The sequence below is a fragment of the Monodelphis domestica genome, chromosome 5 (genome assembly GCF_027887165.1).
Source record: "Monodelphis domestica isolate mMonDom1 chromosome 5, mMonDom1.pri, whole genome shotgun sequence".
NCBI classification, from domain to species: Eukaryota; Metazoa; Chordata; class Mammalia; order Didelphimorphia; family Didelphidae; genus Monodelphis; species Monodelphis domestica.
In genome coordinates, this window is record NC_077231.1 from 161904401 (window position 1) to 161922907 (window position 18507).

At 38.0% G+C, this 18507-nt stretch overlaps 1 protein-coding gene across 1 annotated transcript in view; it reads right to left on the minus strand.

The window, feature by feature from the left end:
- Positions 1-16804, minus strand: part of GNAI1 (G protein subunit alpha i1) — an 81460-nt gene extending 64656 nt beyond the window's left edge. The window contains exon 1 of the mRNA XM_001364564.5: positions 15738-16804. Coding sequence (XP_001364601.1) covers positions 15738-15855 — 118 coding nt within the window. The 5' untranslated portion in view covers positions 15856-16804. The remainder of the gene's footprint in view (positions 1-15737) is intronic.
- Positions 16805-18507: the final 1703 nt, after the last annotated feature.

Sequence of the window (18507 nt, forward strand, 5' to 3'; positions counted from 1 at the left end):
ATTGCCTACTCATCTCCTTACTATGCCAGTTCCCCACATATGCATTTGTTTTGAGCTAATTGTGTCCTCTAACTGACTAGTCAGGGGTATAAAAACATTTATGGCAACTGATGTGCTGTTAGTTTTACTGGAATCTGAAAGAGTCATCCCTAGAGGGACCCAATTTTTAAGTGTAGTTGAGGGGGAGGAAGAATGGTAACTCAGAGAGATATCAAAAATTAAGATTTCACCTACACCTGAAAGTTTCCTAGTTGTTTTTTTAATGCCTCAGCTCAGAATTCCCATCAACTTTCATGATACTTGGTAGACTTCTCTAGCTGTGAATGGTTATTTATATACAATAGAAACTGACCAGGATCTTATTATCATCTATGGAATATTTTTTCACATAAACAAAAAGCTCAATACCATTATCTCCAATTATTCTTTAATGCCTTTATGGAAGGCACCTAAGAGTTTACCATACTTTTTGAATTAATATTTGCCAAAAGCTACATTAAAAGTCCCAGGTGTTTTGAAAAACATGATCATAACTCTACATATTCAAGATATAACACCATTACTGCCAAATGAGAATGGATATCATTAATAAGCTTAAAAATATAGCAGGGGTGATCAAGGAACTCCTACTCAACTGAAACAGGATCAAACTAATGAAATTACAGAAGTATAAAGAGGGGACCTATTTCAGACTCTGAGAAGTATATCTGCACACTTTAATAGAATAGTGGCCATTGGAAAATGAAAGCAATTGATGATTGCCTATTAACTTCTATTAATCTCTACTCATTTACTGAATTTATGAAATCTGTTGAAAGTTACATAATGATGGGCCCATTAGGAAACAAGATACTATACCGATTCAAAAATCAGAAGGAATGCACAACTTGAAACCCTTATATTGTGACAAATGTAATAAAAAACAGCTACCTTTTTTGAAAGGATTCATGAAACAGGATGAAAAAGAATTCTAAGTGGTCAAACTGAAGTAGAGATATGACTTTAAAAGTTATTTTAAAAGAGAGTCACCAAGCTGTACTTTTTAATCTTAGATATCTTCAACATTTCATTTAGGGGGTTATTGAAACAGCATATATAATATTTAAAATATCTTCCAAACCAAACTCAAAAGGTGATGAGACGGAAGATAAATGTATAACCTTAGAAACAAGAAGAACTCAAGTTCAAATCTTGCCTCCAACACAATGGCACTCTGGCCATGGGTAAATCACTTGCCCTGTATCTCAGCTCTCTTATAGTATCAAACAAACCCAAATCAAACAAGCAAAATTAAAGACCCAAGTAAAATGGTGGTAGTAAAATTAGGTGGTTGCCTAGAGTACAACATATACAGCAAAGCTCAGATTTTTTAATGTTTTGCTGCCCAGATGGCATCAAAGGAAGAAGCTAATTTTGTTCTAAAACTCAATTACAGCTATTGATTCTCTTTTGTGTGATTCCTCTTAGGTTATGTCTTTGAGGTTGTATGCCAGAACACAAAGAGCAACAAGAGACAAAAGCCTTAAGGAAAGGCTTTTACTGAAAGAATATAGAACTAACCTAGCAAAGGAAAATGTAGATGAGAAATGTAAATGATTAGAGAAGACATCTAAAGAGCCTTTCAAGTTAGATAAGGTAAACAGAGGAGAGATTTCAGAGTCCAGAGCTCAAGATCAGAGATTTCCAACTGAAGTGGCAAGTTTGTTAAAAATTTTAACCACTGGGCTATTTGTGTAACAACCTAAATCTGTGGTTCTTTTCACAAATTTTACCAATTAAATAATCATCAGAACAAAGGGAGGAATTGTTACACAATACAGACAGTTCTCACATGATATAAATGGACAATTCAGAAGACCTCTACTTAAAGTTCTAAGTGAGACAGCTAGATATCAGTGAATTAGCAAGCAGGAAGACTCATCTTTCTGTTTGCAAATCCAGCTTCAGATATGTATTAGCTGTGTGATCCTAGGCAAATCATTTAATCTATGTTTGCCTTAATCCATTAGAGAAGGCAATGGCAAAGGCATGACTACTGTATCTTTGCTAAGAAAACCCCAAGGACAGTACAGACCTCATCAGGAAGAATCAGCTGTGACTAAACAACAACTACAGCGTTAGTTTATCATCTGTGGAAGTAGAGAAGAGAGAGTCAGAAAAGGAGTTAACTATACAGGGAGGGGACCAAAAAACTAGAGTAGGAAGACAAACACAAAGGTTGGGGCTAGCACCTGAAGCCCTGGCTAGGACCAAGAAGAGGGTGGGGTGAAAAGAGAGGGAATAGAGAGGCTATATGGAAGGCTGTCACAAAACCAGACAGTAGAAGACAGGTGGGGATAGACACACATAGTACCCCAGCACAGAAAGAGGGAAAAAGGACAAAGGGACTGGACATGCTGTCAGGTGGGTAGGGTAGGACAACGATTTCCCAATATGGAGGCAGATGCCTTTTTTTTACTGTCTTTTTGCCTTTATTTATACACTTAGCACAGTGTCTGGCACATAGGACATCTTAAGTGCTGAAATAAATGCTCCTTCAATTGAATTGAACTTCTTCCCTTCCCTATTTCCACCTTCTTTCTGAAACCCTTGCGGTCTGGTTACAGAACCCATCACTCACTAAAACTATTCTCTCCAAAGTTACCAAGGATCTCATCATTGATTTATTCTTGACTTCTTTGGGAAGCTTTTAACCCCATTCATCCTCTCCTCTCCTCTCTGGATTTCCATGACACTGCTCTTTTTCTTGGCTCTTCCTTCTTGGTCTTTTTATCCGCCTCTACTTCTTCAGACTCCTTAACTTTGTTCATGGCTCAGTTCAGGTTCCATATCCCATGAATATCAACAATTATTAGTCTTTTCTTTTGAAATGAAAGTCAGCTTTCATTTGAAGGGGTTCTTTTTAGGGTATTCTTTTGGATGGGACTGAGGGTGTGGGAGGCTGGATGTGGGATCAGGAATAGAGACAGAGCACAATGCAGTAAAGTTAACATAGGTGTTTTTTGGAAATGCAGTTTTCTTTCAGTATTTCTTGGGAAAAGTCAAATTTGGGTAGTAAAATTTACATAAATCAAGAATTGTCTATACTGTTTTATGGAGGATCAAGCACAATCTTGGTGGGAAGAATCACATAAATCCAAGTTACTCAAATTTAGCAAAAAAATAACCTTACTCTTACCATAAAGCCAAATATTTAGAACAGGAAGGGATCTCAGATGTTATCTAATGGAATCCTTCATTTCCCCAGATGATCAAACTGAAGATCTGAAAGGTTAAGTAATTTGCAAAAAAATAAATAAATAAATCACACCTATATAAGTATCTGAGGTGGAATTTGAACCCAAGTCCTGAAATTCAGTAGCCAGTGATCTTTCCAATATATGACACTGCCTATTTGTCTTCCTTTAGAAGTTTAGGGTGTTAATTCTGGATTTAAAAACAGGAATCTGAGTCATCAAAATAGGACTTGAGTCAGGGTTTAGAATTACTTGGAAGTAATCATAAAGTCTTCCAAAGAAAACATTTTCATGTGGAATTCACTGTTTCATAATTTATGCTAATAGCTTACCTCCCTGAGGAAAAAGGGGGGGAAAGGTCTTAAAGAAACATCTGTGGCATTGTTACTCACATAAGGCAAGAGTTTCTGAATTCATCTATGTTGATGAACCCCTTCATCTTACAAATAAGTAAACCGAGGCTCAAAAAGCATGCAACTAGTCCAGTTACAGTTAGTTTGCACCAGAGCCAAGACTAGAATCCAGAGATCCTAACTGCTGCTAAGTTGCTTCTTAATATTTAATCTGCGTATCAAGGAAATTCATCCACTTATGTATTACCATATCTGTGCTGAATGAACAAGTGCTGTTTATTACTCCAAATTTAATCCACACATGGTCTTTAAAACCTATAATAAGACACTTACAACATACACATTTTTACTATTAACTATCAATTGTATACAGTAACAAAAAAAAAATCATCATAGATACCCTTCCTAGAGACCATCTTCTCTGGGGGAAGAAAAACAAATAATAAAATTGAGCAGTTGATCTTGGAAACAAGACATCATTTGTTCAGTCAGTTCTAGAATTCCAAGGTCTTCACTACAAATACAAAAGATAATCATTTGGGTGAAAGAGTTTGCTATCTCAACCAAGAATGGCCAACCTTCCTAGTTAGCGATTTGAATCTACCAAAAATTTAAATGACCAAATAGAGTTAAATAGTTGGTTCAAGTTTTATGATATGAAAGGCTACGGTAGTGGTTCTCTAAGGGTGTGCTACAGGACCATTAGTAGGCATACCAGAAAATGTAAAGAACTCATACTGCAATTACACGCACATGTGCAAGTCTACCAACTGTGCTGTAATGCTGTCAACTTAAACATTCATTGTGTCATGTATTCCACAAAGCAAAGAATATAACTGTCATGAGCCAAAAAATTTTGAACCACTGGTCTATAGGAAATTGGCAGGTTTCTGAGAGCAGCAATTTTTAAACTATCAAAAAGTTTAATTTGTTGCCCATTCATGCCACTACTTATTCCACTTACTATTCATGTACTCTCTGGTATTATTCCATAAGGGTGTTGGGTAAAGTTTGAAAAGGGTACTCTGATCACTGTGATGCACTAGTAGAGGTAAGTTTTTGGTTGAAACTTCTGAATATTTCATAACTTTCTAAAGAGTATGGCCAATGAGTGTATATATATATATATATATATATATATACAGAGAGAGAGAGAGAGAGAGAGAACAAATACTGATTAACTTTTCAGTGTTTCCAGAGCTGCTCCAAGAGACAATGTCGGATAAAGTCAGAGGAAGTAGTTTAAAATCCTCTCTTTGCCTTTTAATGCTAGTATGATGTGAAACAAGTCCCTTATCTGAGACTCAGTTTGTCATCTCTAAAATAAGGATGTTAAGAGTTGATGTCCTCTAAGTCTCTTCCAATTCAATCTCAAGGGAAAGTTTCAATAATTAAGGCTACCCTTAGATGACTTGGTCATTTCAGAACCTTAGGATGAAGGACTCTTAGGAAAAGCAAAATTTCATAATCTATAAACAAAGTTTGGCAGATCACTTAACCTTTCAAGAGTTTCAGTTTGGTTATCCGGAAAAACAAAGGGTTGAATTAGATGGCATCTGAGGTTCCTACCAGTACTAAATCTTGCTTTCATGGTAAGAGTAGGGTTTATTTTTTGCCAGACTTGAGTAACTTGAATTTAGAAATAGCTAGCTATGTGACACCCCTCCCCCATAAAGGTTGTATTTGGCCCTCCATAAAACAGTATTGACAGCCAATTAGCACCTCCCAAATTTGACTTTACCTAAAGAACTCTGAAGGATATTTGCATTTCCCAAATAAATGTTAACTTTACAGTGATCACTCTCTCTCCACTCTTGCCACTCTTCAGCTTCTTCCAACCCCCCCTCCCCCAAAAAAAACACTTCAAGTAAGAGCAGGTGTTGGTAGAGTCATGGAGCCACCATGGCATCTTCCTTCAGAAGAGGAAATCTTTGCTACCACTCTGCCCATCAGGCAACATGTCCAGCCTCCATGTCTGTCTTTCCTCTTTCTGTGCTAGAGTACCATGTATATCTGTCCCATCTGTCTTCTCCTGTCTGGATCTATGACAGGTTCCAGGAGTCTTCTCTTCCCTCCCCCTAACCCTGCCCCCACTTCTTTCACTTGGTTCCAGCCAGAGCTCCATGTACTGGCCCCCAACCCTTGAGCTCCTTAGCTTCTCTGTTCCTGGACCCAACATGTCCAGAAACCTTATACTGGTCTCCTTCCTCTACAGGCTTTTTAAGAGAGTGAGGACCAGCTGTGTTGAAAGTGAAGGGGTTGGATTTGTGAAATGTTTTAGAGGTAGAATCAACAAACTTGGCAACTAATTAGATATGTGAGATCAAGGAGAATGAGGATTCAAGACTGACTAAAAGAATGGTAGTGTTCTCCATGGAAATAATAAAATTCAGAAAGACAAGAGGAATAAGGAACTATATATAATAAGGCTTGCTCTAGACATGTTGAATGGGATGTTGAGTTCAAAGTGTCCAATAGGCAAGTGGAAATTCAGGACTGAATCACAGGGAGCTGATAGAAATGACAAGATAAATATTATAGAAAGAAAGAGAGGGGAAAAGACCCAAGATAGAAGGGTTCTTGAAGCACATCAACAGTTAGGGGATATTTTATGGAAGATGGTCCAGCAAAGAAGCCTGGAAACAGAGATGAACAGAAGAACTACAAGAGCAATGCCACAAAAATAAAAACCTAGTCAGGAAAGAATATCCAGGGGTGGAAAATACTGACAGGAAAAATCCATCAGATTTAGCAAGAAAGTGATCATTAGTATCTTTAGAGATCAGTTTCAATTGAATGAGTCCAGAATGAATGGATATAAATGGAATTTTTTTGCTCTTTTTTTTCAGCTTCAAGCAAAGTGCTATACGGTGTTCTTTAAGGAGAAATAAATAGCAAGCCTATCTCTAGGCATATTAAAAATCAAGGCCCTTAGTTAGGGGGCAGCTGGGTAGCTCAGTGGATTGAGAGCCAGTCCTAGAGACGGGAGGTCCTAGGTTCAAATCTGGCCTCAGACACTTCCCAGCTGTGTGACCCTGGGCAAGTCACTTGACCCCAATTGCCTAGCCCTTACCACTCTTCTGCCTTGGAGCCAATACACAGTATTGACTCCAAGAGGGAAGGTAAGGGTTTAAAAAAAAAAATCAAGGCCCTGAACAGAGGCATTACACCCTCCTGACACTTAAATCTACCAAGTCTCAAACTCCTTAGTTATTTTCAAAGATCTTCACAAGTTGAGGTCAGGAAACGGGGCAAACTAACAAAACCCTACAATTATGATATAAAAGACTTACTGATATAGAAATCTATCTTAATTTACCACTTCAAGGAATTGCAATCAGGGAAGAAAGCTTTTCTAAATAAAAAGATTACTGAACCAAATACATTGATCTAATTAATAAATGTGACCAAGTTTAGGGTAGGGGAATAACAATAATACAAAGTAAATATATGTGTATGTATATACATATACATGACAGATATAGGATGTGTGTATGCTAGTGAGACATTCTTCTAATTTTAGATTGGCTTTAGTCAGGGTTTTACAAGGTAAACTACATTATAAAATACACCAAGATACACATGGAGATCATCTAATTTAACTTCACTTTACATATAAAGTAAAGCCCAATGAGGTGAAGCAATTTGCCCAAGAACACCGAATAATATGAAATCAATTACAAATTATAAAAAAACCAAACTGCCCAGTAATCTAATCAAATTAAAATAGAAACTCATCAGAAAAACAAATAGATTAAATATCTATTTAACCAATGACCACAACATGAATAGGAATCATATACTATGTATATGTATATTGTAGGAGGTATAATCAGTCTTTGAAATTCTCTTTATGTTCAACACTTGTAGATTCTTTTTGACTTACACTCCTGAACTTTTTGTAAAAACGCTTGCACAAAAATGAACAGCAATTCTTACTTTCAAGATTTGTAAATGAAAAGTGAAATAGCTGTAAATGAGGATTGAGAGAATTAAGCACTTTCAAAAATATCCATATAATTTGTGATTTCAATTCAAGTAGTTGCCAATATAGGATACACACAAGGAGAAGCTACATAACTCATTTTCAAATATTAGTATCTTTCTTTTAAAAAAGAAATGAATTTTAATACTTTAATTCCAAGTTCTTTTTAGCATATGAGGCTATACAAATTTTTGAACTCTGGGCCTCAGGTTCTTCATCTGTAAAGTTAAAGAATGTGAAATAGGTTATCTGTAAGGTTCATTTCAGGAAAAATATTTACATGTACAAATCAAAAGAGATAAAAGACATATAAACAATTTAAGTGTTGCTTTAACAGTATTTCCTAATTTTGGTCTGGAATCTCTAGGGAAAACATACGTTAAATTCAAAGGAAGCCAAAGTGACTAAAATTGCCAAAATCCAAACAGCAAATTAATGGTGGTAGTGTCAAGCTATATACTTAGTAACAAATTGACTGTTATTTTGATCTTTCTACCCTATTTATATAAAACCCAGAAGAAAGCTAAAAACTTTCTTTTCTCCTTTTCATGAAGATGGAGTTTGATAAATATAAGACTACTGGAAAACTGAATTGAAGCAATTGACAAAACTGAGAACCATTAAAGCATACAAATGTTCCTTTTTTAAAAGTTCATATTCTAAAGTTACTGTGATCTAATATTTTACACACATATATATGCATGCTTCCACTCTTATGTGTATGGAAAGGTGGGACTAATTTTTCTTTTGGTAAGAAGTGGCAATATTTAATTGTGGCCTTCCCACTTCCCCTGAAGAAAATCAACCAAATGAAATGCAAAGAAATTTTTCTTTTTAAAACTGGTTTCTCCACCCTGTTTTAAATTTAATTAAAAAAGGCATTTATAATATGACCTTATCTGACTTAAATACTGAGAAATCTTTCCAATGCTAAAGCATAACAAATGAAACAAAAAAAAATTTAAGACTCAAAATCACAATCAAGAAACTAATAAATATGGGGCAGCAGGGTAGCTCAGTGGATTGAGAACCAAGCCTAGAGAAGGGAGGTCCTAGGTTCAAATCTGGTGTCAGACACTTCCCAGCTATGCAAGTCACTTGACCCCCATTGTTGCCTAGCCCTTACCACTCTTCTGCCTTGGAACCAGTATGTTTGATTCCAAGAGGGAAGGTAAGGGTTTAAAAAAAAAAAGAAACTAATAAATGAGCTAATATCTTGGACTGGACTATGCCATTGTGGCCCAGTCAATGAATAAATTAAATTTTAGTTCAATTATTTGGTAAAATCTATTTATTTTCAAATCCTATTTGTAAGACCCAATTTCAAGAAGCACTATTTGTCCTCTTCAAGGGTGAGTAAAGGACAAAAGAAAAAGGATTTAACATTTTCATGCAATCATAGAATTAAGAAGCTAGAAAGGCCTAAAATCTTCAATCCAATTTCCCCATTTTTTGTGGAAATACAGTAAATGGGAATGTTTATTTTGAAGGCCTCGTTCTCAAAAGATAGGGATTAACACCCTTCTCTCTCTCTTTCTCCCCCCCCCCTCTCTCTCTCTCTCTCTCTCTCTCTCTCACACACACACACACACACACACACACACACACACACACACACACACACAGGAATCAGTGGAATTATGCTTCGGTTACAGAAAGGGTGGGGGGAGTGGAGGGAGGAAAAGAATATGATTTTTGTAACCAAGGAATAATGTTTGAAATTGACCAAATTAAAAAAAAAATTCTAAGTCTTGTCCATACTAACTTAGAAAACTTTCTGAGATTAATTTTTAGTTTATACAATCACCTAAACTATTATATAGTTTCTTCTACAATCCAATCCTTCACACACCTTCCAAAGTAATATTTCTAATATCAAAGTCCTGTCTGGAGAAAATCAGAAGGCAAACTAAAAAGTGACAAAATATGCAGTTTTCCTTTTATGTCACAAGCATCCAAAAAAATGGTCTTCAGAGACTGTCCACTTAGCAAAGGTTACTTGTAGGGAAGAATTCACCTGGATGGATGTTTCCTTGCAATAAAGCAGAAAGTATATTCAATAATATATCTTGCAAAATCTCAGATGTCTTGATCAAATTGTAATTACTCAAAGCCATCAGTATTCCCATTTAGTATAAGATAAAACACAGATTTATGAATCTTCCTCTTTTTTCTTAAAATCCTTACTCAAATCTTATAATCAGTACTATGTATTGGTTCCAAGGATGAAGAACACTAAGGGCTAGGCAATAGGGAGGGGGGGGGGGCGGGGGGAGCAAATGACTTGCACAACTAGGAAATGTCTGAGGCCAAATCTCAGAACCTCTCATATCCCTGGGTCTGCTTCTCAATCCATTGAGGTACCTTAGCTCAGCCAGTAGTCGGCCTGTCTTGCTTCATTTCATATTGCCACTAGGGTCTAAAAGACAGTCTTCTTTTTCTTGTCCTCTCTCCTCCAAGTATTCAATGAAGGGTTATTTCATAATCAGACTGACCTTTTCTTATCTTGAATTTATTTTGTTGCTTTATGTTTAAGGCAGGTGCTATTTTCTCCATGAAGCCTCCCACAATTTCCTTAGCTAAAAAGGATCTCTCTTCTCTCATATTTCTTATTATATTGTGCCTAGTCTTCTACAAACTGGTAAGGGAGAAATGGAAAGACTAGTAGACCCAGAATCAATAGATTTGGGTCCAAATTTTGGTTCTGATACTTTTATAATCTTAGACAATAACAACTTTCTAGGACTTAAAATTTCTTCAACTTTTTCAAAGTTATCAGTGATATATATACATATATGTTTTATGCATATATGTGTATATATAAAATAAACGTGAAAGACCAAGTAGTCCAATTTCTCATTTTATACATGAGGAAACTGAGGTCCAATCCAAGGATATTAAGTAACTTGCTCATTACTCTATCAACCTCACAGGATTGTTGAGAGGATCAAATGGGAGAACCATTCAAACAAAGTAAATTATGAAGCATGATACAAAAGTAATTTATTATAATAAATTAGCACATTAGATGTCACAGGGATAGGGTGATGGACCTCCAAGGCTGAGTTCAAATTCAACCTCAGACATAAATTCCATGATCCTGGGTAACTGTTTAATCTGTTTACCTCAGTTTGCTCACCTGTAAAATGTGGATGATGATAATAGCATCTACCCCACAGATTGCAATACAGTACTTTGCAAACTTCAGTGTTGGGTGAATGCTAGATATTATTTGTATTGTTTTAAATATAATTTTCCTTCTACCATACTGATTTATGTATATGTCATATTCTATCCCTCCACAGTAGACTATAACTCCCTTAAGAAAAGGAACTAATTTCTTTTAATTTTTGTACCTCCAATACCTAGAACACAATGCCTTGCAAAATATTATGTACTTAATAAAAATATGTTTTATTAGACAGAAAATGTGGGGTTTTCCTTAATGGACTTCCCTGACCAGCAGGGTCCCACAAGGGAAGGGGCTCACCTTTGTGATGGGACCCAAGGAGAGGTAGGAACCGAGAACCAGGGTGGAAATGAAAGTCAGTGGTTGGATAGGGCAGGCAATCCCTATGATACTCCCTTTGATAGGAGAGTAATGAGTACAAAGGAACACGAGGTGGAGGAGGGGATTAAGATAGGAAATGCAGGCCGAGATGGTTATAGCCTCGGGGAAGGAGAAGGTCGAGAGGAGAGAGAGACATAGTCATTGAGGAGCCCAGTGGAGCTCCATGGAAGGGGAGAAAGGCCAAGAGGCAAGAGGAAGTTCATGGGATTGCCTCTGGATTTATTCCTGTCCTGCTTGGGCTGTACTCCCAAGCACGTAGTAACCACATCACAAAGTATAGACAATTAAGATTGGGTGGCAAGGTAGAGGGAACACCTTTGGGCGTGTAGATTGCAAACCGCGCTTTCCTGGGGAATTGAGTCCGAGCATGTTAATGAGTTTGTCTTAGCCAAGGGCCACATGGCCAGTTCAAGGTTACATTCACAAGCCTCATTGGTATAACCTTATGCTTGGAGACACAGTAGCCATAGTCATTTATATTTCATAGATGTGAATATGCTTGGGATGCTACAGAAAATTATGGTGGCCATATGTTAATTATAATTAATTTTATTCATTTGGATCTTTGAACTGGAATGATTAAGATTTTTAAGAGCCAAAAGAGTATATAGAAGGTCAGATTTTGGCAGCCTAAAGTCAAATCAAGAGTCTGCTTTCAGACATTCCAGAAAAGGAAATTGATGAAATTACTGAACTATTAGTCAGGAAAATGGCAGAACTCTGGGCTAACCAGTAACTCTAGCATAATTACTAGAAGGAGTAAAAACAAAGGGGGATGGAGGGAAGAGTGGCTAGAGACAAGGAAAGAGTTGACCAAGATTCTGTTGAGAGCAAGTGAAGTAAAGACAACCCAAAGCCAAAATAATTTTTTTTCAAGTGAAAGAAACTCATGTCCACATCCCCACCGAGAGTACTGAAAAATTATTATGATATTTTTCCCTCTTTTTTTTTTTTAATCTTTACTTTCTGTCTTAAAATTAATACAAAGTATCACCACTAGGAAGTAGTGTCTTAGGTCAGATTTAAATCCAGTGCTTTCTGTCTTTAGACCTAGATATCTATTCACTGAACCACCTAACTGCCCCTTTGTGAAATATTTTTAATATAATTAGTATAAAGTATTTAATCTCTTGATATTTTCTAAACATCAAAGGCTTACTAGTTATTATTCTACTTATAACCTGCTGCAAAGATTCACATATTTTATTATGCTACAAATTAAAGAAAAATATTGATTTGATAAATACATTTTAATACAAGGTATACATAATAAATATTAGCCCTGAGGCAGTGGCCTAAAAAGAGGGAACTCCTACCTTAGTCATCCATCCATTTTATAATTTTACTGAATGAGAGGACAACATGGTAGAATGAATGTTGGATATAAAGGAAGACATGGTTTCAAATCCCAGGTTTTTCTTACTTATTACAAGCATGCCCTTGGGGGAAAAGGGAATTTGGAGGACCTAAATTTTTTTATTTATAAAAATATGAGGGCTTGGACTTGTTGATCTCTAAAGTCTCTTCAGGCTTTCAAGTTATAGACCAGTACAATTATTTTGAAAAATAGCCTATATTTCTACAATAATGTGTGGTTTGGAAGTCTCCTGTTAATCATCTAATAGATTCAATTCATGTGTTATTAATGCCATTTTCCAAGTGAGAAATCTGAGTTACAGAGATGTTAAACCTTTGAAGTGACAAAACTAAGAAATGTCAGTCAAGACCAAAAATAATAATCTATATTGGCATAGCACTACCAAGATTGTGTGAGCACTTTGAAGTTTCAGAAATGGAAGTTTAAAAATTTGGTAAGTACCAAGATATTCTGATTGCAAGTCCACTGTTTTTTGCTACCAATTGTTCTGTCAGATTCTTTGTGATCCCATTTGGGATTTTCTTGGCAGATACTGGAGTGGTTTGAAGACACTGAAGCAAAGGGGATTAAGTGACTTGTCCAAGGTCACACAGCTAGTAACTGTATGAGGCCAGATTTGAACTTAGGAAGATGAGTCTTTAGGTCTAACATTCTATATATTGTACTACCTATTGTATATTATAATATTTAAAAACAATATGGCAATCCCTGAACTTCTTCAAAAGAAATTAAAACCAATGTTTTCTTTTTTCTTTTTTTTAAATAAAGCGTTTTCCCAGTTAATTGTTTTAGTAAAAAAAAAAACAGTATGATGGTAGGATCAACTTTGTGGCTCAGGGGACAGAAAGGCAAGCCTGGAGAGAAGAGATGCTAGGTTCAAATTTGACCTGAGATACACTTCCTACCTGTGTGACCTTGGACAAGTCATTTCATCCAAACTGCCTAGTCCTTACTACCCTCCTGCCTTGGAACCAATACACAGGGAGGCAGGGAGAAGGAGAGAGAGGGGAAAGGAAGAGGAGGGTAGAGAAAGAAAGAAGGAAAGAGAGAAGAGAGGGGGGTGAGAGAGAGAGAAGGAAAGAGAGAAGGGAGGAAGGAGGGATAGAAGAGAGAAAGAGAGAAAAAGAGAGAGGAAGAGAGGAAAAGAGAAAGAGAGAAAGAGAAAGAAAGAAAGAAAGAAAAAGAGAGGGAGGAATGGAGAGAGGGAGGGAGGGAGAGAGAGGGAGAGGGGGAGAGGAGGGGGAGAAAGAGAGAGAGAGAGAGAGAGGGAGAGAGAGAGAGAGAGGAAGGAAGGAAGGAAGGAAGGAAGGAAGGAAGGAAGGAAGGAAGGAAGGAAGGAAGGAAGGAAGGAAGGAAGAAAATTGTATAATGGTTAGATCAAACTAATAGCTGAGCTGGGCCTATATGAGTATTTTAGAACAACCATACTGAAACTTGAAAGTCTTTTTTTACTTTGGATGTGCTGGATAAAGGATACAACACCAAAGAGGGTCATTTCCACAAGATGATAGATATTATGTTGCACAACTTTTTGGTTCACACTATACATATCTTAACCCTATAAGCAACTTTATAGCTACATAAACTTTTAAAAATAGTATTAACTCAGAAAAAAGTAACCATTATTTAAAAAAAAAAAAGATTTCTCTTAGTGTTCTGGTGACCAGATCTTTAAAATTTCAGTTTCTCTACAAAATGACTCAGTTCACTACTTTTAATCCTGCTGAGTTTGATGCTTTCATACATACTACAGGAAAATTAACTAAACGCCTCCATTTATTTTGTAACTCATTAAATCAAGCAAAGTAAATTTAAAAATTGCCCATATACATTTTCTTCTTCCATTGTATCATTTTAGAAAAAAAGGCATGTCTTTATAACCTAACAATCTCCAGGCTGAAAATACTCAATTTCATCTGTATTAGTTTAAGTGCTTAAAAAGGGAAAAGGAGAACCCTTAAAAAAAAAAAGGGAAGCTCTACTTAATATGGCCCCCATTCAGGTACCTGGTTCATCTTTTTCTATAAATAAAGGAAAGTAACTTTCCCCTAAGCATTTTGCTGACCAAGATGATGAATGGGGGGAAAAAATGGAAATATTTTCCAAGTTTCATGCAAACTGACCACTTAAACTGGAAAGCAAGAGTGGGGTGAGAGGAAGGAGGGAGGGAAGGAAGTAGGGAGGGAGGTAGAGAGAGAGATGGGAAAGAATCTCTCACATGGAAAATTATTTTGTACTATTTTTCAAAATGACACTTTCGATTTCAAAATATTCATTTTTTACATAAAACAATAATTGAATACCTTAATAATGACTGTAGAAAAAATTACAGCTCCTTTGTAACAAGAAATATCAGCCTTCTAATGCAATGATGGCCTGCTCTAGCAAGCTTAAAAACATTATCTTAGTTCTTAGGAAATGCTTTTTAGTTCAATATGTAAGACAGGTTTGTAAAAGCTAGACACAATGCTTTGCAAAGACTTTCACTCATGCATGGAGGTTGATAACACCTCTGAAGTTTTGTTTTGTTTTAAGCCCCTTAACTGTGGGAAATGGCTAAATAAACTTTTAGGGAAAGATCTTAAAAATGCACCCAAGTAAGCCATGTTTCTGCAATCAAACCGATCCTGTCTTTTTAATAAGGACCACATCAAAAGACTTTGGAGTAAAGCAAGAAAAAAAAATATCTGTTCTACAACCAACCTCTGCAAGTTCTCATGAGCACATTAGGAGGGAAGAGGGAAGTGGGGTGGGGAAAACCAAGGGCTGGCTTTTGCTCCTGCCATATACTACACCATCAAACAGATCTACTCCTTCCCTCTGTGTATATTTGGAAGTCCTTTAAAAGGAAAAGGAAAAAAAATGTCCACCACCACCACATCTTGAGGAGTCTACATCTTTAAGAAAGCATATCAATACCTCCCTCCAAGCTGTCTTCGAAAACCCATCCAATCTCTGAGCATGATGGGCAAGGGAAAAGGGGCAGTGTAGACTTAACTTCCCCCACCCTCATCCCACCCCACCCCACCCAACACAAGCTCGCTCCAAGGAAAAAGCTCAACTCAGCAGAATGGGATCATTTCGTGATTCACAGCAAAGACATACCCAGGGGGTCTGTCTCCCTCCCCCAAATTGAGATAAACATAATACTACAGTGGTGGTAGACAACACCCTCAGCCCATGCCTTCCTCCCAATGTGCTTTTTCCTCCTTACCCAGAAGAAGCAGCTTGACCTCCCGGGCAGCTTTCTCGCCATCCTCCCGCAGGTTACGGTCAATCATTTTACTCCGTTCCACCGCCGCCTTGTCCTCCGCACTCAACGTACAGCCCATCTTGCGGAGCGTCAGGAAGGACCGTTCCTCCCTCCACCTCCAACGTCTACCTCTTCTTCCACAATCTCAACTGCAAAGCTCCCCCGCGGTCGCCTCTGGGCTCGCTCGTGGGCTTGAAGACCGGAGAGGTTCCAAGGCGTCTTTTTCTAGGCGCTCTCCACACTCTCCACCCCACTGGCGAAACTAGGAGTCTACGAAGCGAGCGCCCACAGCATCCAGTGGAGGATCCTCAGGCCCTGAGCTCCCCTCCTTAGAAGGGCACCTCAGCTCCCCAAGACAGGAGGATGGAAAGCAGGGGATACTGTTGCTGCTGCCAAAACTGATACAGATAGTATTTACCACCCCCAGCACGCAGCCACCGCCGCCGCTACTGCTCCGGCTGCAGTAGCTGCACCTCCCCGAGAGTGCAACGCGCCCGCGTACTCTCGCCCTAGCCTGGTCCTGACCGCGGCCCCTCCTCTTTCCCTTCCCTCCACTCCCCACAGCGCGCACCCGCACACGTGCACTCGGACAACACCTCCCTCTGCAGGACGCGCGCGCGCCCCCGCATTTCCTTTCCCACCCACTTCACTCTTTCCCCCTCCCCTTTTCCGAGGCCAGTGCGCAAAAGCCTGCGCCCCCTCCTCGTTCGCCCAAATTGCACCAGGCTTCTCGGCCTCTGGGGAAAGAGGGTCAAGTTCTGGGAAATAAGCAAATCCACACACTTAGGCTGTCATCCCCTCTTCCCCGTCTTCCTTCCACCACGAAGAGAAATGGGTTTATTTCCTCTTGGGTTTTTTTGCACTTCCCAAATGCAGACCTGCCAGTTCAGATCCAGTGGGGTGGAGGAAGCTGCCAAACTTAGAAGCCAAAGAAACCCAGTTCTCGGTGTCTGAGCATGCCCAGCTCCGTTGCTAAAGCCGCAGGGGAGTTCTCAAAGTGTAGATCCCAAGTCTATTAACGTTTGGGGCCTGTAGGAAGGAAAGGGAGAGGAGAGAAGACAGCAAAGGCAATTGCTGTGGAGACATTCCTCATCGCATTCCCCTCCCTTGGTAAGTAAAAAAGGTGGAAAGGAAACTACGATGTGTCACCATCAACCATTGATCTGCCTAATTCTGTCCAAAACAAAACGGCAATAGACACTCAAGATATTTGAACACCAAGAAAATGTGGAACAAAGTGCCAGGACACTCACAGGTACTATAATTCAATCCCATTAGAAATTGTGGTGTATGAGTGATATTAATCAAGTCCCCAGCTTGTTTGGTGGTCTTGTTTCCGGCTCCTTCTCCCATCCCCCCGTGCCTGGAATGGTCTTTCCCAGCACCTCAAACTCTACGTCTGCCTCCCTCTTTCTTCAAGGCTAAACTCATTCTCAGTTAAGCTTTCTGAAAGCTTTTCTGGAAAGGCTCCCTTTCTCTTTGATTTTCTAGCCTTACTTAACTTTCTTTGGACGCCACATTAGTTTCATTTAACTTGTATCAGAGGTACTTATGTACTTGTCTTGTTTATACTAAACTAGATTGTAAGCCCCTTGAAGGTTAGAACATATCAGATTTCAGCCTGTTGTCCTCCAGTTTCTCTCAAAATGCCGGCGTGGAGTAGATGATTATTAAATGCTGAAGTTGTGCATCGATTAGCATTGGCTAATCAACTGGAAACACCTTTTAAGATCTTTACAAGAGTATATATGCCTTTCTGATGAAAAGTGCACTGGAGTTTAAGTCCAAAAAACTAGATTCAAATCCTCCTTCTCTCCCTCCCCAACCTCTCATAATAAAATATGACCTTGGGAAAGTCAGGTAGACAATCTTGTTCTCTGTCCATCTGTGAAATGCAGGGTTTGGACTAGACCTTCCAGATCTCTTCCAAACTATAAACATATGGTCCTCTATCCCTGAAAGTGCTTTGTGCATAGTAAGACCTTAATAAGTATTTAATGAATTGCATAAATAGCAATTTACCTTGCTGTTCAGTTAGGTTACAAACTCCTTGAAAAAGAACCATATGTACTAAACTATGTTTCATCTCATCAGGAAGGCCTGATACAATGTCTTTCACTTAATAGGTGTCCATTAAGTGTTGTTCACTGAATTCTACAAGAAAATAAATTCAACAAGTACTTATTGTTGAAAATAGAGTGGGGGTGGGGCGTGAAAAAATAGGCTGTTTGATGAGAAAAGGAAATTGTTTTTTCATTCTTTGTAAGGTTTTCTTATTGTGGTAGTAGTATACTTTTTCTTTTCCCCAAGAAAAAGGGTGAGTCTGAATTAATTGATAAAACAACAAAACAAAAAAGAAAAGAAAAAAATAACTTTATATCAAATAACCAAAAACATTGACTGACAAATCTTATACAGCAACATGTGCATACATGTTCAACTATGTCAGCTCAACTAAGCTCATGAGGTGATATCTCTAGTCATGCTTTAAGTCTTTCCTATAACTGCTTGCAACACTTCCAGGAACAGACTCCAGGCTTCATTAATCAGCCTATACTACTAAAATTGGTATTCACTATAGTCAGTCAGGTTAAATAAGGCAATTCTCAAACACCTCATGGTACATTTTCATCTATGAACCTCCTCCTTCTCTCAGAAACATCAAGCTACAAGTTGGAGAACAAGTTACATTAAAAGAAGAAATTTTAGTCAAACTTTGTACAACTCAATT